General features: G+C 38.1%; 5 protein-coding genes across 6 annotated transcripts; 1 reads left to right on the forward strand and 4 right to left on the reverse strand.

Moving 5' to 3' along the window:
* Positions 1 to 1,070: 1,070 nt before the first annotated feature.
* Positions 1,071 to 2,389, reverse strand: LOC108602297 (pyridoxal phosphate homeostasis protein). The gene is made up of 6 exons (XM_017990378.1): positions 2,375 to 2,389; positions 2,217 to 2,315; positions 1,939 to 2,151; positions 1,735 to 1,882; positions 1,430 to 1,671; positions 1,071 to 1,370 (listed from the first exon to the last, which is right to left on the reverse strand). Exons 2-6 carry the CDS (start codon positions 2,307 to 2,309, stop codon positions 1,302 to 1,304), a joined length of 765 nt encoding a protein of 254 aa, XP_017845867.1. The 5' UTR covers positions 2,310 to 2,315; positions 2,375 to 2,389; the 3' UTR covers positions 1,071 to 1,301.
* A 113-nt stretch (positions 2,390 to 2,502) lies between these two features.
* On the forward strand, positions 2,503 to 4,255 carry LOC108602197. Of its 2 annotated transcripts, none has more exons than XM_017990245.1 (5): positions 2,503 to 2,797; positions 2,852 to 3,023; positions 3,081 to 3,713; positions 3,779 to 3,886; positions 3,940 to 4,255. In XM_017990245.1, exons 1-4 carry the CDS (start codon positions 2,567 to 2,569, stop codon positions 3,829 to 3,831), a joined length of 1,089 nt encoding a protein of 362 aa, XP_017845734.1. In that variant the 5' UTR covers positions 2,503 to 2,566; the 3' UTR covers positions 3,832 to 3,886; positions 3,940 to 4,255. The 2 variants fall into 2 exon arrangements, with proteins under 2 accessions (XP_017845734.1, XP_017845735.1); XM_017990246.1 differs by having other exon boundaries at positions 2,504 to 2,797; positions 3,769 to 3,886.
* A 3,615-nt stretch (positions 4,256 to 7,870) lies between these two features.
* Positions 7,871 to 13,389, reverse strand: LOC108603880 (acyl-CoA Delta(11) desaturase). Its single transcript, XM_017993052.1, has 4 exons — positions 12,579 to 13,389; positions 9,626 to 9,756; positions 8,558 to 8,949; positions 7,871 to 8,497 (listed from the first exon to the last, which is right to left on the reverse strand). The coding sequence occupies exons 1-4, from the start codon at positions 13,006 to 13,008 to the stop codon at positions 8,062 to 8,064; spliced, it is 1,389 nt and encodes a 462-aa protein (XP_017848541.1). The 5' UTR covers positions 13,009 to 13,389; the 3' UTR covers positions 7,871 to 8,061.
* Positions 13,390 to 16,286: 2,897 nt separating this feature from the next.
* Positions 16,287 to 17,879, reverse strand: LOC108603881 (acyl-CoA Delta(11) desaturase). The gene is made up of 4 exons (XM_017993053.2): positions 17,618 to 17,879; positions 17,417 to 17,547; positions 16,913 to 17,118; positions 16,287 to 16,850 (listed from the first exon to the last, which is right to left on the reverse strand). The coding sequence occupies exons 1-4, from the start codon at positions 17,802 to 17,804 to the stop codon at positions 16,349 to 16,351; spliced, it is 1,026 nt and encodes a 341-aa protein (XP_017848542.1). The 5' UTR covers positions 17,805 to 17,879; the 3' UTR covers positions 16,287 to 16,348.
* Positions 17,880 to 18,058: 179 nt separating this feature from the next.
* LOC108604102 (acyl-CoA desaturase) lies at positions 18,059 to 23,111 on the reverse strand. The gene is made up of 6 exons (XM_017993382.1): positions 22,920 to 23,111; positions 20,294 to 20,706; positions 19,393 to 19,523; positions 18,943 to 19,334; positions 18,480 to 18,655; positions 18,059 to 18,419 (listed from the first exon to the last, which is right to left on the reverse strand). Exons 2-6 carry the CDS (start codon positions 20,676 to 20,678, stop codon positions 18,256 to 18,258), a joined length of 1,248 nt encoding a protein of 415 aa, XP_017848871.1. The 5' UTR covers positions 20,679 to 20,706; positions 22,920 to 23,111; the 3' UTR covers positions 18,059 to 18,255.
* Between the last annotated feature and the right edge of the window lie 1,680 nt (positions 23,112 to 24,791).

Below are 24,791 nucleotides of genomic sequence, written 5' to 3' on the forward strand. Positions count from 1 at the left end.
TGAATTTCTTTTTTGTATATTTTGTATATAGATTTTCCAACTCACAGCTTGTTTTGTATTATTCATCTTTGCTCTTGACGCTCACACGAAGGTGTCCTCTTGCGTTGAAATCACCTACATTTCCCTACATAACAGACAGATACAGATACAAATATTTCTACAAATACACTTGGCTATAGACATATAGACATATTATATACACATAGGCTATGTATTTTGAATTTTACCTTGCCTATTTTCAACGTTTGGCATTTTGTGTTTATTCTTTTTTTTTCAAAATGCTTTGCATATTGTGCAATATAAAGAGAGAGCCGAAAAATTCCAAAGCTATAGAGCTCATAAAGTAATCCGATTTTACGAATATCATTCGAAACAAATACACAATTCTCTGTTTTCTAGCTATTGCATAACCATAGTGTATTATTTTACTTAGAAAGTTAAATGAACTTTTTATACTTTTTTTCAGTAATGGCTTAAATTGCAAATGAAAAGTATTTAAGCATTTAACAAAAATATAAATATGTATACTAGGGCGTATACGTATTTTAAATTTATGTATGCAAATTATGGAATAAAAATAATAAATTAATGAATCTGAAAATTTTCCCAATCCATGTCAGCCTTGTCTGCAACATTTTAAACATGAATGAATCTAGTATATGCTGATTTATATTAAAGAAGACATCAAAATTGAAATTTGGCAATTACGTGTATTGAAAGTGGTTTTTTAATTTCAATAAACATGAATAAAAGTTGCCAAATATCGGGCGACATATTGGCTGCAAGCCAAGCAAATGCATTTTGTTGTTTGCGTATCAAATAATATATAATAAAGAATTCTTTTGATTGTAGACAGTGATTCTGAAGGCAACGCATCGAAAAATGTTATGCCATTCAATTTTCAAAAGGAATTTGACAATAATTTGATTGTTATTTTGATATATAGCATTAGAAATAAATAAATTAGAAAATAGTAGAACTATCATAATAGCATGACTATTGTAGCCCACGCAGCAAAATTGTTTATCTAGTGTTTCTATAAATACAAGCCGATTCAAAACAATTTTATATACAACAAATCTATATACATTTAATAAAACGCTATATGTACATTAATATGAGGTATACCAACTAAATTGGAAGAATCTCTAACAGCCAATTCTGGGCTAGATAGGCTATGCACACGTCATTGAGAAGCAACTGTATTAACCGTAGACATTATATTATGTTGTGCCAGAAATCTACATAGAGCGCAGTTTCTCGCTCACTGTGGCCTCCGATTGCCTTGTGCGTAATGTGCCTTATGCTTTGGGTGCGCGATATCCAAAAATAGATGTGCCAACGCGCACTATAGTGCTGCCCATTTCGATCTGCAGGCGAAACATAATGAATTAAACTAGCTGACTATTGCTAACGCCACACAACGTACCGCTTTGTCGTAGTCGTTGGACATGCCCATGGATACTTGCACCGTTTCGGGCTTCAAATCATTCGCTTCACAAATGGCACGCTGTACTTTCAACAGTGAGACAAAATCAGGATTAGGTCCGTTGCTATAGTCAAAGCCAAATGCGCCAATAGTCATGATGCCCTCCAGCTGTAAATGTTTCAAGTTCGTTTTGATGTACTGATAGAGTGAAGGTGCGGCGACAGCATCAATGCCACTCTTGACTGCAAATGCAAAGGATTAATACAATATACAATATATGTCTGCTTAACTCTATTGTGTGTTACCATCTTCACCACTGGTGTTGATTTGTATGAGCACACGCAGTGGCTCACTTAGCGCTGGCTGCAGCTTAGAGCAGGCGGCATCCAAGCTATTGGCCAGCTTCTCACTGTCTACAGTTTGTATCATATGCAAATTTGGCAGCTTCAATACCTAGAAAAGCAAACGCTTTAATTATAGTAGGTAGATTGTGTTGTTTAGCTACTCACTTTATTAACTTTGTTGCCCTGCAGATGACCTATGAAATGCCATTTGATATCGGCGCATTGTGCTAGAATATCTGGATGTTGGCTCTTCTCCACCAGCTCCTGTACGTAGTTCTCACCAAAATGACGCTGACCTGCCTTATAAGCCTCGATTACAGTCTCCGCAGGCTTGGTTTTGCTTACAGCTACAAGTAATGGCTTTGGTGACTTGATTTCCTGATAAGCATAACAACTTTATGGTCAAAGATAACAACTAATACTAGCAGAGATTGTAATTTCACCTTTGTGCGACTTTGCAGCACCTCCTCTATACGTTTCGTAACGTGCTGAAGTCCCGCTGTGACATCAAACTCCGCCATAGTGCGTCTTAGCATTTAAAGCTTAAATTAAGCAAGATTAATTGTAATTTAATTGAGCTTAACAATGTTGAGGTTCTTACATTTCACACTTGAAAGTCAGCTGTTGCTGCCGACTATCGATTAATTGCGTTTAGTATCGATACAAATGTTTAGTATATTTTAGTATATTTGTTAACACTTTTTAAAGTACGGCGCGCATTCGAATGGCAGGCGTCGCAAAAAAAGTTATAAAATAAAAAAAATGTTTTGTTTAAATTAGTTTCCTCAGCAAAATGTCGTACAGAACGAATGATATATTGCAAAGGGTCCGCGATGCGTCAAGCGCTGCCATCAACTCTTTGCAGACCATACGCATTGCGGAAATTCGGCAGACCTTTGAATTCTTGGGCGTGCAGCACTTTGAAGTTGTAGTTGCTCTATTCTTTTTTGTAATGCTGCAATTTACAAAATTTACTGCAGTTCTTATAATTGCCTGTGTGATAGCGCACTTCATTTTTTATGTGGTAAGCGGTAAAACAAAACAAAAATGTATTTTTTTTCTTATAGTATTCGTACAGTGGGATACATACTTTCCGGAAATAGCTGAGAGCATGTCCAAAACTAAACACGACTCTGCTGATGCTTTCTATGCTTCTGTGCCACATACATATTCGCAGCAACCATCAACTTCTCCCTCTCAACGAGATGCACGTACTTCTGTCTTTCTGCCACCGTTTACACGTCCTCATGGTAAGCATAGCTTCATAATATACCCAATAGTATTGATCATAATGCCTCTTTTTGCAGAAGACCACAGCGACTCGCCCGCACCCAAGGATGGAGCTACAGCTCATCACAGTCAGAACACACTAGCTGCTACACGTACCCCAATGGAGAATACTAATCGAAAAATATCTATGCAATCCGGAGCTGCTACACCAATAGGCCATCGTCTTTCAAGCACAGACAATCGTCCACAACGCAGAGTGCCATTCCCCTCGCTCTTTGATGATTACAAAGCACGACGCATTGCTAACAACGATCGGGAGCCTGTCACGTATCGCCGAATCGTGCACAGTGATAACAGGCCACATCGCCATGCAGTTCCAGAACCATATACAACATATCGCTATTTGAATCCGGGTGAGGAGCCAAGACCACGACGATTGCCGGCATTATCATCCGATGAAGCCAGAATACTAAAACAAAACAAACGCGCTACCACAAGCAATGGCAAGCCCTCGTCGCATAGACGAACTGAAGATCTGTTTGATCGCTATCGAAGTGCATCCCGTGATAATATAGTGAGTAAGAATCGAAATAGTCATGGTGCCAGCTCGAGTAGGCCTAATCAGGGCACAAGTGGTCGAAATGATGTCAACGCTCTTCGCAGTGCTAAAGTCATGGATCAAAAAGGACTGCGAAAACATTTGAAAAATGGTATGAATAGCAATTTATACAGTTAATACACTTGTGACTAAGTTGACTATAATAGATGAAACTAGATTTACTAAACAAGAACTGTGTCGCCGAGATTTTCCCTAGCAATTACAACTGATGCCGGATAATGAAAGCAACGTTCGTTCGGGCACATCGAGTCCTGAAAGTGAATGGTAGGTGGCAGCTCTATTAAATATTTAAAACTTAGCACGCTTTTTATTTGCAGCATAAGCCAGATATCACTAGTATATCCTTACGTTATTGAAGCAATGAACCAAAGCAGTTCCATCGAATTTAAAGAAAAGCAAATGGCAACAAAACCGAGCACTAACCCTGCAGCCCAAGAAGTGAGCAATGAAAACTTAAAGCAAGATGAGAGCAACGATTTAACTAATAATGTGGAACCATATCCATATATTGTGGAAATTGCATCACAAAGTAGTCGAATCCAGAACAATATGTAAACTTTCATTGTTTTGTTAAAAACATACTCATCTAAAATTAAACAGTTTATTAAGATTGCGTTCAAATACAATGAGGAAACAAATAAAAAAGTTTTTCATTTTAATAGATAAACAATATTATTCCTATATGGCCAACATAAATAGTACATATATAACTTCTGTTATTGTCTTCTTTTTACCAATTTGGTTAATCAGTTTAAGCAAAACAAGCAGAGGTGTCAACTGCCGTTTATCTTTTATTAGAAACTCGTATACTTAATTTTCTAGAAGCTGTAAAGCTTCCATAGTGTATTTACATATGTAATTATATGGGCAACGGAAATAACGAATTGTCGCATGACGGCACTTTTGTTGTATTTTGCGCCTTGCGCAAGGTCTAGTGCCATGAATTAAATTTTCGTGAAATTCATCAACATATGAGATATGAGCATGCGAAAGCTGCTGCTGCTGCTGCCTTAAGTGCTACACGTGATTAAATCTGTGCGCGGCGTAGTTCGCATCCAAGGGATTTGCGCAACGCAGCCATAAAATTGAAAATGATTTGCAAAATGACACAAACTGTGCATTTAATACTGAGAGCCAGAGCGAGATGGCCAGACAAAAAGCCAAGTTAGACAGACAAAGGGAGAGAAAGGGTAAGAAGCGAGCTTAGCCATTGTGTTTGGTGCTTCAACATTTTGGTTTGTCTTGAAAACCTGTCGTTGTTATTCCGTTACCTCAATACAGACACAGCCATAGCTATAACTAAAATATACACATGTGCATGTTTTTATTTTTTAGTTTTATTTTTTTTTTCACTCGATGTCTTATTTATTCAAAATTCGTGCAAGTCACTGGCTGTTTTTGGTCTAAAAAGCACGAGGCTTTTGCCTCACTTTTGGGCTATTGCAAAGGCTGCGTAGAGCGACTTTAAGATAATGAAAAGCGTGTTTGTCATTTGCTAAAATACACATTCATAAATTGTGTAAAGGCACGCGTCCAAACATGGAGAACACCAAAGTCCAATCAATCAACAACAAACTCTTAAGCTGCGACTACGCAGCATCTTAGAAAAAAAAAAACCTGTGCGAGCGCAGATTACAAAACGCCCTTTCAAAATCAGCGTTCATAATTGCATATTGTACTATGCACAAATATACAAACATAAATACATGATGTATATATACATATGTGAGTGTTGGATACTGGTTGTTGTTGCTGTTAACATTTCTTTTGGTGGGGCTTTTTGGCTGGCTGGATCGTTTGCGCAGGGGCTTTGATTATTGCTGATATGATAATTCATTTGGCTATCAATTAGCTCTATGCCACGACATTTTGGTTTTGGTGCTTCGACATTGTTACGCTCTCTTGCTCATTTCTTTTAGCCCATTTTGGCTTTCTGCATTTGTTTTGAGGCTTACGCAAAACTTTGAATGATTCAGTAATTTGGCGTTTTTCGTCACCAAGTAGTGAACAAGGTCATTAACGCTTTGTTGGCCATTCATAGCGTTGGAAAATGAGTTTAACTGGGGTGTAACCAAGTTAGTACTCCCTTAAACAATATAGAAAGGCATGTGATTGCTTTTTAATTCGACTTGGCTTACAATATTTTAGTTTAGATTGCATTGTTATAGTTTTAATGCCGTCGGGAATTGCAAATGGAAATTTCTTTGTTTACTTTTTGTCACGTTAACTGATTCTCACCCACGCTTATTATACAACTTGCCAGATTAATGAAGCCCACCACAAAAATTTCACTGCTGGCGACCCAATAATAAACTAAATTTATATGCAAATTTAGCTTAAATTTAAAAATGCCTAAGCTCAAATAACTCATGTCGACTGCTTAAGATTTTGTCTTTTTGCAATATATTGTTAAGCAAATTAGGAGAAAACAAATAGGCCTAGGGTTTGCTAGAGTTCAAAAACCTCCCTCATTAGGCTATAAAACGGCCCTGAAAAAGTTTGATATATAATTTATTATATTTAGGGAATGTAAATTTATTGTATAATTTAAAATTTACATAAGAGTTTCCATTTTCAGTTTGCAATTCTGTGTCTTTTGGTCTTTCAAATTTAATTAATGGCGCCCTTTCTGTGTGGCTTGGTTTCATTTTCTTTTTATTCAGCTGCTTAGCAGCTCGTAACTAACTAGTTGCTCATCATTACACACTAACAAGGTGACAATTGTACAAATATATTGATATAAGCGTTGCTTGTGACCTTTTTTTTACAAGCGAACGATGGCAAAAAAAAAAACGCAAAAAGGGGCGTTCGTTGGAGGTGTGGCAAGGCCTTGTAGGCCTTGTTTAACACGCAGACTACATATAAAATTGATGAGGCGGCCTGCGCTCCACTGATGAAATGCCAAGCGTGCTATTAAATTAAAGAGTGCAGATGACGCTTATTTGGTGCGCTAAGAATTCGCTACAGCAAGCTCAGAACCTTTTCAAGGTTCTCTTGAGCTTGGTCTACGTGCAGCTTGCACGTAGGTAAACTGATCTTGGCTAGAGTCAATTGATTGTGGCCTGATTAAGTATTGACTGCAACAGCTCCTCGTGTGAGTTCTTGGGGAAACTGTACATGAAAATATAAGACGCGTTGCATTTATGACGTTACCATTGTCACGTAGGCCATAGTTAAATGAAACCAGTTCACATTGGCAATTGGTCTGCGCCACAACCTTAAGATGCATGAAGATTTGACCAAAGTTGGTTATCAATTTAAATTTGCATTTCTTGAATTTTTCAAGGCGTTGAGCTATCAATTGATGCATTTAAAGCTGCAGCTCTCAGGAATTTGAAAATTATTATTAAGCTCTTTAAAATTCGTGGGTGTTGCCTGCATTGAGCTTTAGTTTGTGGGCATATACATATACATATACATATACATATACATATAAGAGCAGTAAAGTAAGCGTAGGCGATTTAAACTTTCTTATGCAATTTCGAATTTTCTAGTGACATTTTTGCCAATGAACTAGTTATAAATTTAAATAAATATGAAAATATTTCATTGAGTAGTGAAAGTGATAAATATACTAAACAATATTTAATCGTATGTTGATGCTTGAAGATTTATTAATTACTCAAAGTTAAAATTTTCCCACAAGTTCATCTGAGCGCCCCAAACTAAAAGGGACTTCTCTTAAAAGAACAAACGAACATAACTATGAATGTGACTAGACTTACGTTTATTTTCACACATCCTACTTCATAGCGTTATGAAAATATATAATTTAGTTTCATCTTTTCATCATTTATTACACTTGATAAACTTTATGTTAAGGTTGAAGCCCACTCTAACAAAATGTTTAAAAGAAAAAGTTTTAATTTACGTAATTTTTAATTTTTTATTTACTTTTTTTCGTTTGTTTGACAATGTGTTCGTAAATAATTTGTAAACTTATGCTTACGACTAATACCTAAACCTACACAAATGGTGTGATATGGGGAAATGTGTGTCTCGGTTTTGTGAAGAGAGACGAGTGTATGAATGGAGGAAGAGAAAGAGAGAAAGTGATGAGTGAGTTATGGGCGTTCGTATTTCTACACACAAAGTTTATGACGAATGTAAAAATAACAATAAAGAATTATGAATATCAAATTAATTTAATAAAAACGATTATCGACCGTGCCCCGCCCACGCCCAAGACGCACAGCATGCGGTTACATTGATAAACATATCGTATAAATTTATATATATATATATACAGTTATATATATATATAACTGTATATATAGATTAAGAACAGCCAAAGGTGACCTGCTCTGATTATGACAAGACCACGCATTAAATACGATTTATAAGTAGGATTAGATTAGAAAAACATTTCAATTTGTTGCTTGTACATTCGAAGGCCCCACACTTAAGTAAAACATTAACCAAGAAAACGAATCTTCTTGCTAAGCCAACAGCTTCTTTGTGGCCTTCTTCTGTCGCTCGCTCTCGTTCTCGTTCTCATCCAGCTTGGCGCTCTCAGTGCTGCTTGACTCTGCATCGTACTCCAGCTCCGGATCAGGCACCTCGGCATAGTGTATGTGTCCCACCATTTGGGTTTGGCTCGAGGCAGCAGGCGCGCCACTTGCTCCCAACTTTGATTCGTGAGTGCCATCGCCGTATTTCTCTAAAGTGCGCTGCACCAGCTCCTTGGAAGGTTGCTTCATATCGTAGGCCCAGCCCATTCGTTGGAAGGCATCGAGAACCATGGTGGTAAAGTTGACCTTGTAGTTGCCCAGCTCAGCTGCTTTGTAGTCCCAGGGGAAGACATGATGATAGTTGTGCCAGCCCTCGCCCATGGCCACAATGGATACATAGATATTCTCGCTTGGCATGATGCGTCTAAACAGCAGAAGAAGAAACTTACCAAACTGTTTGCAAGTACCAGCAAAGTTTACTCACTTGTCATATGGACGCGAGCCCCAAAGATGCGCAGCGCTGTTCACAGACCAGGTGAAGTTCAAGCTGCAGACATAGCGGAAGATGCACTGCTGCACAAAGGCGTGGAACCAGGTCTCACCCCAGAAATAAACAGGCACCATGGTGGGCAGCAAAAAGCACAACAAGATCTTCAGCAAAACGAAATGTTTCTGATGGAAGCGCACCACAGGATCCGCCAATATATCGCTCATATCGATTTGTCTGCCTCGACGCAGCACCTCCGGATGTTTCAGCATCATTAGCCAGCCCACATGCGAGAAGAAGAAGCCGCGATTGGCATTGTGCGGATCGCCATCGGTTTCCGAATATTTATGATGCACACGATGATCGCGCACCCAATCGTACAGCGTGTTCTGTCCCAAAAGTAAAATAAGAAATAAAATATAAGCTTAAGATAAAACTCTGTTTTGTAAAGCGCAATTAAAGTCAGTGTTGGGCTGAAAACAAATGAGCTAGTGCCTGCTCTTTCTCGCTCTAAAGTAATTGACATCGCGGCTTTTGGGCAATTTACAATACAGTTTGGCAGCTTTGCAGTCACAGCAGCAGCTACAACTACAAAAAGGCATTAAGTTGTTGTACTTAATGATGCACTTAATGTTAATTACAATTATGACAATTTTTCTTTGGGGCCTGGCCTGGCTTGGCACGAATTTCTGTTCATAACAAAAGACAAAACCGCACGAAAAAAATAAAATTAAATTGAAACGAAACCCTAAGGCAAAGCAGCAGCTAAAATTAAATGAACTGACATAAATTTTGAAACTTTAAAAAATGTTAAAAATAAATAAGCTATGACTATGGCATGTCATAAGTTTAAACACAAAATTTAATTTCTAACAAATTAATCTAAGTCTCAATGCCGCTCTTACATTTAGGCCTATAACAAGACTATAACATTTATAGTTTATGCTTTATCATGCAGCCAAAAATCCGAAATTTAGTTGTATTGCCAATTTGGGATTTGCTGCTCTGTGATTTCCGTATTATTGTGTGCTTGGAGGCTTAAGGCTATTGCTGCTGTTGACTCACCTGGCCAGCCACCGAGTAGCTGAGCATCAGAATGCTGCGGAGCACTGTATTAGCCTTGTAGCTGCGATGTGTCCAAAAGCGATGAGCACCAGCAGTGACGCCAAAGCCAGCGACGCCGCCCATAAAGAAGGCTGTAAGCAGAACAAAGAACAATCATAGTCATAAGTAAAGGTTTAAATATTTGCCGCGCGCACACACAATCAAGTGTTAATTGTGTATGAAAAAAATAATGTTAAAAATAAAATAAAATTATAGCATAAAGATTACAAATTGCGGAAATTGAGCTATTTGTATGTTGGTGTTAATTTGTTGGTCAAATCGCAGTCGCTAGTCGCCATAGCCAAAAACCGGTGGCCGACAAGGTTGAAAGGCATGGGAAAATTCAAATAGAAATTAACGTACTTGGCTAATTGTTATTTAAGGCGTGAGCACTTTTACATGATTGCATCTTAGATGAGCATAGCTGTAGCTTATAAACGTGACGTTCATTTCATTTATTGCAATGACTATAGCATTTGCTTTGGGTCTTACCCCGAAACGAAACGAAACGAAAACAAAATTGTTGCTTAATGACTTGAGCAAATTTATGCCACTGTCACCAAAAGTGCTAGGCGGATGCAGTTTGATGTTTCAATTATGCCTAAGCAATTACTATTCTAATCGATTTACAGATTTTTTCGCGCTAATGACAATGACATCAACAAATTTCTCAAGACAATTGATTTCACCATAGTACTATTGATGAAAAATTAACGCGTATTTCATCTTGAAAGGTGTTACACTGAGAAAGATTAACCTTCAGTCCATTTGGTTTGTGATTTGGGGATTCGATATGGTGGCCAGCATGTGTTGCGACAAAAACCAGTTCCGTAAAACACCAAACTTGGTAAAAAAAAAAAAAAAAAAACTAACACATAAAAGACAAACCTAACTAACAATCAGTCAGTAATATCAAAACCCATGCGCATTTTAATGACGTACCACACAGTTGGCCACAAATGAAATGAAATCAAATTAAATTTGTTTAAATGCATATTGGGCAGCTTAGGACTGGGATCAGATCAAGGTTAAAATCAAATCATTTTCGTGAATTTGTGTGAATGCATAATTTCTAAGTCAAACGAAATGCACATTCAAAGTTCACATGTCAAATTTCTTTTCAAAAAAGTGTCACCAAGCATGACCAAGAGCCAAGCATTAATTAGAGGCTTTGGGTTCATTGCTTCTGTCCAAGGGCACAAGCAACTTGTATGAAGATAGCGCCGCTTGGGACTTCCCCGCATGCTAAGAAATCCCCAGTGATGTGTATTTAGGACATGAACTAGAGTTTTCTATTAGCTTCATTAACAACTGGGCTACGATTAATATCAATGATTAACATTTAATTTACTGCCGCTTGTGGCATGTAATTTTTTTTTTTGTAAACGCTGCACGTCGCTCTGTAATTTGCCAAAATATTTACGAGCTCAACGCCGCCCATAAAAGGATATTACAATGTCTAGACCTGGTCAAGTGTTTAAACTTGGCAGCAATAAATATTAAAATGCGCAATTTTGTTCGCGAAATTACACGCAGCATCCCGGAATTTCCAATGAGAAAATATCACGAACATATTTTGTATCTCAAGTAGTTGCGCTGTTGAATCTGAAGCCGCGCTCAATGCCAAATGTCAACGTCATCATTGGAACCCTCTTGTTGGCTTGGGGCTTCACGTACATATGTTTGTATGTATATTAAATGCGTCGTAAATTGTGCGTGCCTCGGAGCCAATGACGACTATATTGATCAGTTATTTACAGCATTAAGTATCAGCGGCTGTATCTTCGACAACCTTGTGGCATTTGCAGAACTATTTGGTTTTCAGTTAAAGAGTTACAAGCCAGCCTTGGTGTCACCCTGCTCTTGTTTAGCTCTAACTCGCCGACACAAATATGTGTGTCAACTGAATTTCGGTTTGCTTTTCTTTTGTTTAGCTTTAGTTTTCATTGCTCCACCTGTGTGTCCGTCAATTTTATGCTGAAATTGCAAGACGAAGCGAGCGAAACAACAAAAACAAAACCCTACAAACCAAAAGCCAGCCATATGAGTTATGTATGTCTCTCTATATGAAATTTCAACATGGCGCAAACGCAAAGTCAACGCAGGCAGCGCAATTGCGGCGACGCCAGCAGCGCCAGCGACTGCGGAAAATCATGTTAAATAGCAATTAATTAAAGTCAATACTTTAATATTTAGGGCTCGAATCGGCTGTAAGCTTATGAAACATATTTCAATATGACATTGAGAAAGTAAAGCCAAAAAAAAAAATATTTTCTTTTCTTTGCTTACTCTTTCTTTTTTCACATGTAAACGCGCTAAATTGCAAATAATACAATACTGAAAGTTGAGAGCGCCAAGACAAGACAAAAACACATAATCATCGAATATTTTCGTATCGGATGCTGCAATTGAGGTTACCGCTACTCTATTGTTGGTTTTGGTTTTGTTTTTTTTGATGTAATAGCAAATGGTCAAGTGGTCGATGGTTAGCTTTCAACACCTTTGCCTTTTTCAACTAAATTTGTGTCATTTGGAATGCATGCTAGCTTCTTATATAACTGCTCCCTCCATTGATAAATAATACTAAGACTGTCGCTTTGCAAATTTTGAAAACATATTGCTATGAATAATAAATAATGAACTTGTATATATTATCATTAAATTAGTGCTGGAGTGTTCCAGAATTTTGAGTAACGCTCGAACAAAATTATCAAACCAATTAGCTTCGAGCTGATTTAAGGAAACACTGAATCCACGTTTAGAAGGAAGAGTAAAATTTAATGCATTTCTTATGAATGGAAGCAACTATCAGTCGTCGTAACTAAATATTCCTAAGAGAAGAGATAAAAGTTCTGCACCTTCTACGATGTGGTTTGAGAGATTTCAGGATAAATCTCTAGAGATTTCTACTTACCCCAAATGGTGGTATAGAGCCGTAGCTCTTGCAGCGGATAGGTGACCAGGCAAACCAATGCCACAATGTGCAGCAAAGAAATTTGTATAACTTTATCCCATTTGAGAGGCGCTTTGAATTGCCAGCCCAGGATATTGTCGCCCTTGAAATTGCGCGTATATTCGTCCATATTGATTTGATCCTTGGGCACGTAGTTTTCCAAATATTTGGGTACAATTTTAGTTGGCGCTGTGGTGGAGTGTGGTGCAAATGTCTTGTGCAGTGGCTTGCTGCGTGGCTGCTGCTCCGGCGAGGAATCCTCACTACGACGCGCCTGCGAATCGCTGCTGAGCTTAGCGCGACGTGTTAAGAGCGGAGGACTGCCGTCTACCGAGCTGGGCACCACTGGCGTGGTGCTACACACCCGCTCCTGTGTTGAAAGGTGACCCATATTGCAGTAAGAGTTATGATTGTGGGGGAAGGGGCTGCACTTAAGACACGGAGCGCTTAGAGCTGGGCGGAAGCCACGTTTCGTAATTGCCGGTCCAAAATCCGAACTTTCTTCACAGATTTACACACAAAAACAATTTTTTATAGCAGCCGAAAGTACTTGGGAGTTGACTTATAGCTTTTAGCTTGTATTTTTTTAACGTATTTTTTCGTTTTTTTGCTTGGCTTAGGTAACGCGACGCACTCGACACCTTAACGCGGCCCTTTTGTTACTCCAGTTTCTCTTTTGCTTGCAGCTGGACTTGGCTGACAAGTGACGAATTTGTTTTTTATCTGCAGCTTTTTATTTATTTTTTTTCTTGTTGCTGCGCTGTGAACTTAACACGACGACGCTCCGTAGACAAATGATCGTAGCCAAAAGTTAAAATTCGTACCTATGCTCGCCTGCGTTGGCTTTGGGCTCTTGGCGTTGGCGTTGTCGTTGAAGTCGAAGTTGGCGTCGGCGTCGCTGCTGGTGCTGGGCTGATTGACCGAGCGACCGACTGCGCTTGCTGCTGCTTTTGTTGTTGTTGCTTTCCATGGCTTTGCTTTTGCTTTTGTTGTTGCTGTGCGGACGCATAAAACGTAAAGCAAAGACAACTAAACTTAAAATTTAAGGCCAAGATTATGCCACAAGCACTCACACACATACACATACATATATGTATATGTGTGTATGTATGTGCACTCTCCACATAGATCGCACCTGTAATGCTTCGGCTTCGATTATGGCTTCGGCTTCGGAATTGAAAGTGCAGAGGCTGCGACTAGAAACCGAAGCCAAGAAGTCTACTGAGCTTAATGATTACTCACAGCTTTGTTGTTGTTGTTAATATTGTTTATTACTTGCTAATAATTTACGCACAATTGCTAATGAAAACAAAGCTTAAGCATAAGCTTACAAAATATTTAGCTAGTCGCTGTTGCCAAGAGCCAGAACTATGCAAAGAAAAAGAATTTATTTATAAGCTATTTTTGGATATTAGCTGCTTTTAAAACGCCTTAATTAATAAAGAAAATACATAAAAGGAATGTACATATGAAATTTATGTAAATATTAAAGTTGCTGACAAAGGGAGAGTGCGCGTGGCTTTTTATTTTTTCATTTAAATTTATATAAATGTTTTTTTTTTTTTGTTGTTTTGTGTTTGTTTGCAGAAAGCCAACAACAAAATTCTGTTGTTTATTTGCATTTGCATAATTTGTGAATTTCTTAATACATCTCTCTTGAACGAAAATCTCAGCTACATCAATATTTGTCAGAAATTGGGAGTTTGCCTCATTGGCCTTCTTCACATTTTGTGTGTTTTGTTGACCAAAGTCAAAAGCCGTTCGATGATCATGAAGTTCAAAACAACAACAGAGCTGAGGCAACGACGCAGCAGCGTCTGCGCTGCTTTCTCTTTACGTAATGACAAAAGACAAAACCCAAAAGCCAAAACTTAATTAAAAAGCAACAAAAAACAGCAAAAACTTAAATAAAAAGCCAAGCAACGAAAGGAAGTTCCCTCAGCTCATATTGCTCGTTCAAAAATCTCAACTTCTTCACAGTCTTTCAAATCAAGTGATGCTGTAAATTGAAATTGTTGTTGTTGTTGTTATGTTGTAAACTTTGCACATTAGCCAAATTGTTATTGTGGTTGCTGGTTTTATAAAAATTTGATAAATCAAAGGTAGCTGACAAAAGGCAGATGCCGAGAATAAGCAACTTCATATGCAATTATAAATGTATGTGCTTATGCACTGAGAGAAATTAAATAATTTAGCAATATGATAATTAAAAAATGCGCAGCAATTTGCACTTGGTTAATTCATTTGAAATATTAGTTTTGATACGCAAATTAAAGTTTAACGAAATGCTAAAGAAAATATTTATAAACTTTCTGAAAAGTAAAAGCATTACATAAATTTGAACATATAGTTATGGCAAACATAACTATTCAATTTTTAAGATTTGTTTTATGCTGCTTGAATAAATAAAACAAATTAAATATTTATTGCGCAGCTTCGCCAACATATGCGCAATGTCAGCATTTTTTATGAGCTGCAAAGTGTTAAAAACTAAAAGAGAATTCTTGGTTAAAGAAGTGAACAATGCTGGTTACTATATAAATAAGCTTAGCCTAAACAAAGAGCTATACCTCTATATACATATGCGATTGGCAAGCAAGCGCCATAATTCTGGCAACTAATGATTTCCCGCTTTGGGCCCACAGTCGAATGAGTCATATGAAAAGATCATTTAGTTGCAAAAGGTTTCTTTGGCAGGCGTTAGTTTGAGCCGCGCTCAGGGTTATATTAGCGGCATGGACTGGCGGTGGCATCAAGCATATGAGAGAGGCAACATTAAACATTACACAAGTCAAGCAGCAGTCAACAATAAAATTGAGTATCTGTGCAACCTTCAACTGTCGCTCAAATCCACTATTTCTATAGCAAAACTACTACAAAAGCAAATTAACATACACAAAAACTGAAAAGCTTTAAATTCACAACTAGGCCCAAGCGCAAGTGCAATTTGCAACAAACTTAATGCTTCGTAGCCACAACAACAAACAACAAAACAACTAAATATAATTTGAGCTTCTGTGCTTACAACTATGTTGAGCTGTATTTCAACTGGCAAATTCAATTAGTAATCACTTGACAGCCATTAGGAATTGGTACAAGTGTCTCAACGTAAACTTTTTAGCAGTTAATATGCCTGAATGACTAAACAGTAGAGCAGCATATTAAAATTGAAATTCTATTTGCTCAGCAGTCAAGTCAACATTAAAACATTCTTAGCTGTACACTCCCAGTTAAATTTGCTATTTTCTTCTTTTTTTTGGGGCGACTCAAGGAGCTTAAAGAACTGCTAGCAAATTCCATTAGGTGGCCGCAAATATTGACGCGTCAATCAAGCGCTAAGCAAACTTATCGCATAAATAATAAATTATTGGTACGACTTATTTAATTTGCGCGCTATACCAGACGCTTCGACTCCTGGGCCACAGCTAATGACAACGATTGCCCAATTCTATGTGAAATGCAAATACCAATTGCCAATAAAATAAAATAGACTCAATAAACAAATAGTTGGTCAAATTTTCAGGTCTACGACTTTAACTTAACTAACGCTTAGGTTTGTTTCCAGAGTTTTTTGTTTATGACCATGTTGCATTGGCCAACTATTTGGGCTGCACCTATGTTTACCCATAGCTTTGAGTAATAATTAGTTTTGCGCTTTGCTCAAAATTATGCGTTTTTGTTGTTCGTTCGTTTATTTAAACAACAAAAATCAGCCCTATGACCGCACCAATTCACATAAACTTTTCACGATTGAGGTAGTGATTATCCGGTCTGGTCTGCTCCTCCAGCTTCACCTGCTTCTCAATGCAATCCACAATAGGCAGTCCAGTTTCCACAGCTTCTGTCAGTCCTTGACGCACAGCCACCGATGAGATTGTGCGCAGATCCTTGGCAAGATCGAGTGCGGCCAAGACACGTATCATCATGGAGCCAGTGCCATTTGCATAGCCGCCAAACTCGCCGCTTTGATAGTCGTGAGGCAGCAGATAATGGAACTGCGGCCAAAAGGATTTGGTAATAAAGAATATGCTGTTGGAGTCGGTGGGCTTGAAGCCTTTGTGTATGCCCCATAGGAAGTGCGCCGAGTTGACCAAGTTGCCCACGTTCACAACAATCAGACTGCGCAGCCAGAAGCCCACGAACATGGACACGGCAAGAGTCTCACCAAAGTACTGGAAGGGCGTATTCAATGGCAGTAGTACACTCAGCATTATAAACAGCAGCGCGTAGTATCTGTAGCAAATACATAAGTCTGCTGTTAGCAAATGAATATAAAAGTTGAATAAAGCTTTTACTTTTTCTGAAACATAACGATTTCGTCATTTTCAATATCTGTCATGTCCACATCCTTCAGAGCCAGCTCCTGCTGACGCGAGTAGCCTAACAGATTGCCATGCAGCTGGGCATAGAGAAAGCTTTGCTTGCTGTAATAGGGATCCTCATCGCAATGGAACTTGGCATGATGCAGGCGATGCGCTTGAACTCGACTGTATATGGATCCCTAGAAGCCGTCAAGATAGAATAAGTATTATAGACGAAATTCAGTTGCGGTACCAAGAGATGTGAGCTTAACCAAATAATGTATTATAATATACATAATATATATATTAACATAATAATCCAATAAATAAAATCTCTTACGAGTTGGTTTCGATCTCGCTTGTTTCGATAAGTTTACTTGATCACTCAGCAAATAGGTAAGTGTATTTGCTAGCTATGGTTGTTGTCTCGAGCTTGTTAGTCGAGACACTGAGCTTTTGACTTCATAAATTTAGGTAGACATGTTATTTTGGACTCACCTGTCCCGCCATTGTCTGGCAGATCATGAGGAACACACGCAGCGGTGCTGTTGCTGTGAAGGAGCGATGAGCCCATAGCCTGTGAACTCCCACCGTGACACCCAGTATGCCCATCAGGGTGTACATAGCAGCTGTGTGTGTGTAATGCGATTTGCAATTTTTATTAAAAAGTCCAGAGCTGTGCTGAACTATTGAACTCACTGAATAAAATGGTTGGCCATGAGGCGCTCGTGAATGTTACATAAGTGCCATAGCTTCCCAATATATAGAGGTGTATATAGAAGAGCACCAATGTCCAGTTGACGTCGCGCTTCTTGAACTCCGCCTCACCCAGAGCGTCCTTGCTGGCAGCGCTCAGCTTGTCTTGACTTTCCGTGACTGTAACCATGTTGTAAGGCAAGTATTAATCCTGTTGAGGTGTCCCAATCTGCAGCAACTGTTCCCTGCACCAGCCTAAGCGCTACTAATTTCAATGGGGCTTGGCTTGTGGGTCCAAGCGAGTTCGACAGTCGCAGAACAGAAAACAACACTCACTTGCATATGCATGATATGCAAATTCTACAATTGCTATGCGTATTAAGCGTTTATACTGAGGATTGACTGTAAGTAGGCATATAATTAACAAAAATAGACATGCTGACGTTGCTTTGGGGCGTTTTAATACAATAGTTTAATACATTTAAATACAATAGTTTAATGCCCTGGGGTAAGTAACAAAAGCAGATTATTCTCTACATAGAGAGTTTGTTTTTTTTTTTTTAACTGGGAGAGAATATGTTTTTATGCTAACTTAAGACTAAAGCACGGGCTGTGAGCTGATAATACTAAAGTAAAGCTATTCAAGACTGCATTTTGACCAGCTCAACAATGTCCTCGCGTGGCAAATCACAATCTCCAAAGCCCCACACTTGATCCTTATGCGCATATTCATCGCTAAGAAAACGCGTGCCATCGCCACATTTTTCCGCACGTCGCAGCACCATATCCGGAGATACGGATTTACCTATAAATATAAAGAAGTATTGTAACTAAAGCTTATAAGCATTACATTTAAGACATTTACGTCCGCTGGCCAGTCCTAGACGTGCACAGAGATCGATGAATCCTGTAGTTATATTCAGCGTATAGTTGCCGAACTCGCCGGTCTTGTAATCCCATGGGAATACATGATGATAGTTATGCCAGCCCTCACCCAGCGCAAGAAGCGATACAATGGGAGCCTCCACAGGAGTGATGTTTCTAAAACAAAAAACAAATGGTAAATTTATATGTAAAGTAAAAAAGTTCAACGACTTTAAATTCATTTTTATAAAAAGTTTTTTTTTAACTTTTGCTAAATCTAAATAATCTTTGTTAAGAGACATTCTTTGCTAGAATAAAATTTTTTTTTTAATTTACAAAAATAAGTTAGAATCTAGTAAAGAATTGTTTGACTTTCACGAGTCTAAAGCATTCACTGATAATCACTATTTATATTTAGATGTGAGATTTTGAATAGAATTTATTTTATTTTAAACGTAACTTACTTGTCATATGGCTTATTGCCATACATATGCGCTACACTATTCACAAAGAAGGCCACATTGAGGGTCCAGGTGAAACGCATATTGAAATTGATCCAGAATGACATCCAGAGACTCTCTTGCCAGAAATACCAGGGAACCATGACAGGCAATACGATGGAGCAAAGCGCGAATAGAATTATGTAATATTTACGCTGGAACATGACCACAGCATCGGCCTCCAGATCAGACATATCAATAACCTTACGCTTCTCAATGACCTTGGGATGTGGGGTAAGGAATAACCAACCGACATGAGCGAAGAAGAAGCCGCGATTTGCATTATGAGGATCGGCATCGGTCTCCGAGAACTTGTGATGTATTCTATGATCCAAGGCCCAAGTATAAGCATCGCGCTAAAGCAAAAATATGTCTTAATTTATTAATTTATGAATTTAGTGATCAGACACTTACCTGTCCAGCAATTGTGAACATAAAGCACAATAGAATGCGTAGAGGCAACGAGGCATGGTAGGACTTGTGGGACCATAGACGATGAGCTCCCGCTGTAATGCCAATACCCGAAAATAAAATTGTTGCAGCAACTAGAAAAACAAGAACACAAATAGAATTTGATGTTTATTATCTGTGGGCATTTGATGGAGTCTGTCTCTCTCATGTTGCGCATGATTTCCTCTGTAATGTTTCGGATGACATAACGACAAAGATTCTATATATAGCCATTGGTTCTGTTTGCTATTTCTATTTGAAAATGCGTCAGACTATCTAGTATATGCACTATTTAATTTGCCTGCCATATCGAAAAAAAAAGTGTTTTGTTGATCACCGTTGCTTTCAATTGAAGCGTTCATTAACTTTAATTACCAGAGGTCAAAGTGCGCCAATATGCTCCAATTGATGTAAGTAACGTTTGCAGTAAATCTCAACCAACCAACCAGCAAACAAACTAACAACTAAAAATTATGTAACTGCTACATTTGCTGTTATCAACTTTAATGTTTTTCCATATGCAACAAACAGCGTTTAGTCATAGAACCTTTTTAGATTATCTTGGCAGTCATAGACTGCAGTGATTATCTACACATGGCTAAATATATGAGCAGCTAACAGTTGACTATTTTTATCAATGAATTCGCTATCGATAACAGCGTCAGTAACAAGCATATGTTTAATCAGAACTATATGCCAGACTTTCAAAAAAGTTCCCCTTCTGTGAAATAAAAACAACAGCAATCATTTTATAGTTAGGCAGCAATTCAATGAAACTTTCGCAGCTGTTTCAGGCAATTTATATGCATTTAATATTTAAAATATTTGTGTAATTCTATACGCTATATTTGCTTCAAAAACTTACCCCACAAGAATGTGTAGAACTTTGCATAGCAGAGCAAATAAACGCCATAGAGCGCGCCCACATGCAAAAACGTCTGAGCGCCCAGATCGGGCCATCTAATCTGCGGATTATAGTCAACTGCTGCAGCTTGTTGTTGTTGCTGCTCCTGCTGCTGCTGCTTGCTTGCATGCTCTTTGTATATGGCATTCTCTTCCTTAAATCCTAGGCTATCATCTAGTTTTGTTGATTCTTTGGTATGTGTAGCTGTTGCAACTTGACTTCTGTGCTTCAGTTGGCTGTCAGCAGCGTTCTCAGTACGCGCTGCGTTGCATGCAACACCCAAGCTGCAGCTAGCGCTGTTGCCAGCTTCATTTGTTGTAGGCGTTGAAAGGCACATGTTGTTCATCAAATTTTGATAGTTGCTGGTTTATTGTCTGCAATGGAAGAAGAGAAGAATTGCCAATTTGATGAGTAAGCAACGCGCCATAGACTTGCTAATTGAAGTTTAGGACAGCCATAAACAGCATATTGTACATATATATAAAGTATACAGTATATAAAGTATAATTGGTGTGAAAAATGTAGAGACGCCTCACATGCTCCAAGCCCACACACTTAACCTGCTTAAAGCACAGTCATAGTTGTCTCGCATAAGTTTGCGCTTTTTATTAACAGAAATCTCAGCTAAGCTCTAGCATTTGTTTTATCTACAGCAGCTTATGTAAGCGTCTATGGCTGATCTACAAAATCGAGCTGATAAGCCATACTAAATTTATATCTCAGCACTTTTTTTTATGGCTGCAGTCGTTGAGTGTCATCGCATCCAGGTGTGCAGAGATTCGCGCGCTTATCGGGCAGCGTGTAGTAAACAAAGTGGTAGACATTTCTAATCAGCGTTGCGATAAGCATTGAACACCTGCCGCAATCACACCTGGCACACATAATGGCCATGGCCAAGACGTCTGGGTTAATTGTCTGCAGCCGGGGCAAACTTCATTCAAAATTTTTTGGCTACTACTGATAAGCATTAAGTAATAGGTCGTTCCACGCCGAGTGAGTCAGCACAGGCGCAGGTGTTTGCCTAGCATGATTAATAGCGATCAGCAAGTCAAGTCCTTAAGACAAGCAATGAGTTGCTTGCGGTTAAAGTCTAAGGCACATTAGCATACGCATACGCATACGCCCTGTGGTACGTTTATGGCCATGCACGCCCCGTTTTGTGTGTATTCTATTTTAATTACAGAAACCCATATTGAAACTCATATTTCATATGGCACGCCAGCTAATTTGATAAGCGCAACAAAAAACTATCTAGGGAAATGGCAGACCACTAAGCGTATACTTAACCCAAGTCTCGGCTAATGGTTCATGCTATGGTTTGGTTTAACCAGAAATTGATCAGCTTTTTTCTATGGCCACAAGGCACGCGACTCCAACTGTAAAGGGGGCAAACCGGCGTGTATATAAATTATTTTCATTATACAAAATTCATTGTTTTCGGCGTTGCTGCCACAACAATATGGCAACATTGTTGGTTGCACAACAAATACTCTTACGCTTAATAATAAATAATAATACACAATAAAAGCCGCCATCAGTTTTATTGACGTTCGTTAGACTTGTCAGAGTCGTGGCGATAAATTTGACCACCAAGCTCTTAATCATTGGCCAAACGCCTGACAAACTGCACGTTCCTATTATAAACTAATATTGACTAAGTATAACAACAACAAAAACTATATGTTCAAAATTTTCCATGTGCAACTTTTGTGTGTTTAGCGATTAACTTAGTCAAAAGGCAAACTAAAAGAATTCTACACTACAATTTTTTTTTAGTTAGCCAAAGTGTTGCATATGCGTTTATAAAATTATAATAACCCTACGTAAGGCCTGAAAACTCAACACCCATTAAAGATTTGTCACTGATTGGCCGCCACATCAATTACCCATGACCATATACACTATCGTTGCTCTTAATAATTAAAAAGTTTAGCCGACGTGCCATTCTCTTGTTAAATATTTAACTTATAATTACAGCCGACAGCATTTTGTAATATTAAACGTTACACTTTGCTTGTATATAAAAGCAATAGCAGCATTTAAAATTCAACAAATTATAAATTTATCTGTATAAAAACATCTTAGCTTTAAACAAGGCAAAGTTTTTCAATTGATGTTGTTTATAATACAATTGAATTGAATTGTAAACCATGTGGAACAATTATTTGCACTTGAAAGAATTATTCCTTATAAATCTCAAATTCCAATTGCATGCAAAATGAGCAAAACTTTTGTAATAAATGCTTCAAAGATTTTTTTCTTGCCTTGCATGTAATTTGCAAATATCTTAAGCTCAATTTTATTTAATGCCAGTCAACCAACTAATTATAACTCCATTAAGTACAACAACCGGAATTTGTTGGCAAATTACATGGCCGCTAATGACAGCAAATTGTGTCACACAGATCCTGCAGGACTTGTGTGTTAACATGACAATCAACTTGACGCTGTCGGCAGCACATTAATGAGCCCCTTTTGTCAGATTTACAACATTTGGCTGACGTCAGTTTTTAGCTTGATTTTCTCTCAAAATTTTCTCAGCATTGTAATGATTTTTTACAAAACTTAAGTATAAGTTTCAAGTTACTTTTCTTTTTGTTTTTTATGCTGCGTTGGCTGTTGCACTTCTAGCGCTTGGGTGGTCCCTACGATTCCGTTTCCAATCACACATAAATCGTAATTATCGCGGTTAAATATTTTGATTTTATCACTCGCGCGTCTCTCTCTGTCACTATCCGTTGTTCATCGAGCAAACGAACTAATATGACTAACAACCATTACTGAACTGGTCGACACTTACATCCACATTCAACAGCAAACAAGACTGAAGCAGCAGGCGGCTGCCGGCAGAGACGCTGACGCTGACGCTGCGCTGAGCTGGAGCGGAGCGTTCTGTTGCCGCGTCGTCAACATTAGTTTTTCATTTGTTTTGAGACCCAATAGACGCAAATGTAAAAGGTCTAATAAATTAGTTGCATGTGATTTGAGCGTAAAAAGCAGAAGAAGGTGTGAATGCATTTCTCAGATATAGGAAGAATTAAGCATTAATGTAATTAAAAAAACAATAGTGGAACTGTAACTCAAACCATTTTTTTTTTTTTTTGATAGCATAAATAAAACTTTCCTGTAGATCTGGGCACCAATTTGTAGCTGCTGAAATTTCTAATTACTAGGCAACAGCTTTAATTACTTTACTAACCCTTAGCAACGTTTATTATGATAACATTTTTATCATTTATTATTTGTATTCTGTCTGGAATTAGAGGTAATAACCACCACATCGTATACCGGGAACTAGTAAAATGATTAGAATGTTAGGCTTGATGCAAAGGGTTGATACACATAATTATCAATTATAAGACCGTTTTTTTATTGATTTATTTTGTTTTCATTTGGCATTCTTATATTTTTTAACCTCTGTTTTTATGCATTTATTATTTACCAGGTCTCATAACGTCGGCTGTGCACGACTTTTCACATTTTTATTTTCTTTTTACTTTGTTGATTTTTTTTTTTTTGTATTTATGCATGCATACTCTATATGTAGTGGCAATATTGAATAGTCTGTTGTATAAGAAACTATATAAAATATATTTATAGTTCCGCTCTAATAACATTATAAAGCTATTGTTGATTTGTATTATTAATTTGTTTGACTTAAGGGTATTTAATAGTCGAACATGCACAGCATTTTTCCTTAATTTTCTTATCTTTTCATATTTGTTCGCCCCCGCTTTACCGCTAACCCACCACATGTGGTATCCACTATTTTCTGTTGTGCTCACAAATTCCACAAAAACAACAGAGCAGCAAAAACAAAACTCGTTGAATAGAAACCCGCCTGTTGTCTGTCGTCGCCGTCTGCCAAGAAAACTATAGTAAACTATAGTTCAAAGTCAATGTCTATGCGGCATTTGCCACGCTCCGCTCGTTTCTCTGTTTGTGTAGGCGAGGGCAGCGACGCCGGCCGAGTTTTCGATACGCTTTGGTGAGAGAGCGAGCGCAACAACGTCGCTCACTTGTTTACGCTCGACATTTCGTCATCAGCGTTGTAAATATCGGTAACGCTTTTGGTTTGCGTCGCGTCGCAGTCGCAGTCGCGCTGTATTAACCCAATTCTGTATTGCGCTGTTGCTTTGGCTCTCCCTTTCAATATTTGTTGTTTGTTTGCTGCTTAGTCATTATAGTATTTTACCTTTCTGCTTCCACAAAATCAGTCTGGCGCGTTGACTTTCAGGCAATTGTGCGTGCTGAGCTCGTGTTGTTGTCTGTCTAGTCTATTGGTTAATCATATTATTTCGATAATTATTAGAAAACAAATATGTTTATGAAACAGTGGAAACATGCGCGCTATTTTTATCAATTTTCAAGCGAAGCGCTAAACTTTCCAAAATTCTGATAAGAGCTATATACATAGCACTACTATAACTACAGATAAAGCATTGTAAAAAAAAACTAA

The sequence above is a fragment of the Drosophila busckii genome, chromosome 3R, assembly GCF_011750605.1.
Source record: "Drosophila busckii strain San Diego stock center, stock number 13000-0081.31 chromosome 3R, ASM1175060v1, whole genome shotgun sequence".
NCBI lineage: Eukaryota > Metazoa > Arthropoda > Insecta > Diptera > Drosophilidae > Drosophila > Drosophila busckii.

Coding starts and splice junctions, on each gene's coding strand:
- LOC108602297 (XM_017990378.1), bottom strand. CDS start 2,309: ATGCTAAGACGCACTATGGCGGAGTTTGATGTCACAGCGGGACTTCAG. Junction 1,672..1,734: donor CAACACCAGTGGTGAAGATG/GTAACACACAAT, acceptor TTGCATTTGCAG/TCAAGAGTGGCATTGATGCT. Junction 1,371..1,429: donor CCAACGACTACGACAAAGCG/GTACGTTGTGTG, acceptor TTTCGCCTGCAG/ATCGAAATGGGCAGCACTAT.
- LOC108602197 (XM_017990245.1), top strand. CDS start 2,567: ATGTCGTACAGAACGAATGATATATTGCAAAGGGTCCGCGATGCGTCA. Junction 2,798..2,851: donor CGCACTTCATTTTTTATGTG/GTAAGCGGTAAA, acceptor GTATTCGTACAG/TGGGATACATACTTTCCGGA. Junction 3,024..3,080: donor ACCGTTTACACGTCCTCATG/GTAAGCATAGCT, acceptor CTCTTTTTGCAG/AAGACCACAGCGACTCGCCC.
- LOC108603880 (XM_017993052.1), bottom strand. CDS start 13,008: ATGGGTCACCTTTCAACACAGGAGCGGGTGTGTAGCACCACGCCAGTG. Junction 8,950..9,625: donor GCTACTCGGTGGCTGGCCAG/GTGAGTCAACAG, acceptor CTTTTGGGACAG/AACACGCTGTACGATTGGGT. Junction 8,498..8,557: donor GGCTCGCGTCCATATGACAA/GTGAGTAAACTT, acceptor TCTGCTGTTTAG/ACGCATCATGCCAAGCGAGA.
- LOC108603881 (XM_017993053.2), bottom strand. CDS start 17,804: ATGGTTACAGTCACGGAAAGTCAAGACAAGCTGAGCGCTGCCAGCAAG. Junction 17,548..17,617: donor ATGGCCAACCATTTTATTCA/GTGAGTTCAATA, acceptor ACACACACACAG/CTGCTATGTACACCCTGATG. Junction 16,851..16,912: donor ATCGTTATGTTTCAGAAAAA/GTAAAAGCTTTA, acceptor TATTTGCTACAG/ATACTACGCGCTGCTGTTTA.
- LOC108604102 (XM_017993382.1), bottom strand. CDS start 20,678: ATGAACAACATGTGCCTTTCAACGCCTACAACAAATGAAGCTGGCAAC. Junction 19,524..20,293: donor GTTCTACACATTCTTGTGGG/GTAAGTTTTTGA, acceptor TTGTTTTTCTAG/TTGCTGCAACAATTTTATTT. Junction 19,335..19,392: donor TGTTCACAATTGCTGGACAG/GTAAGTGTCTGA, acceptor TTTTTGCTTTAG/CGCGATGCTTATACTTGGGC.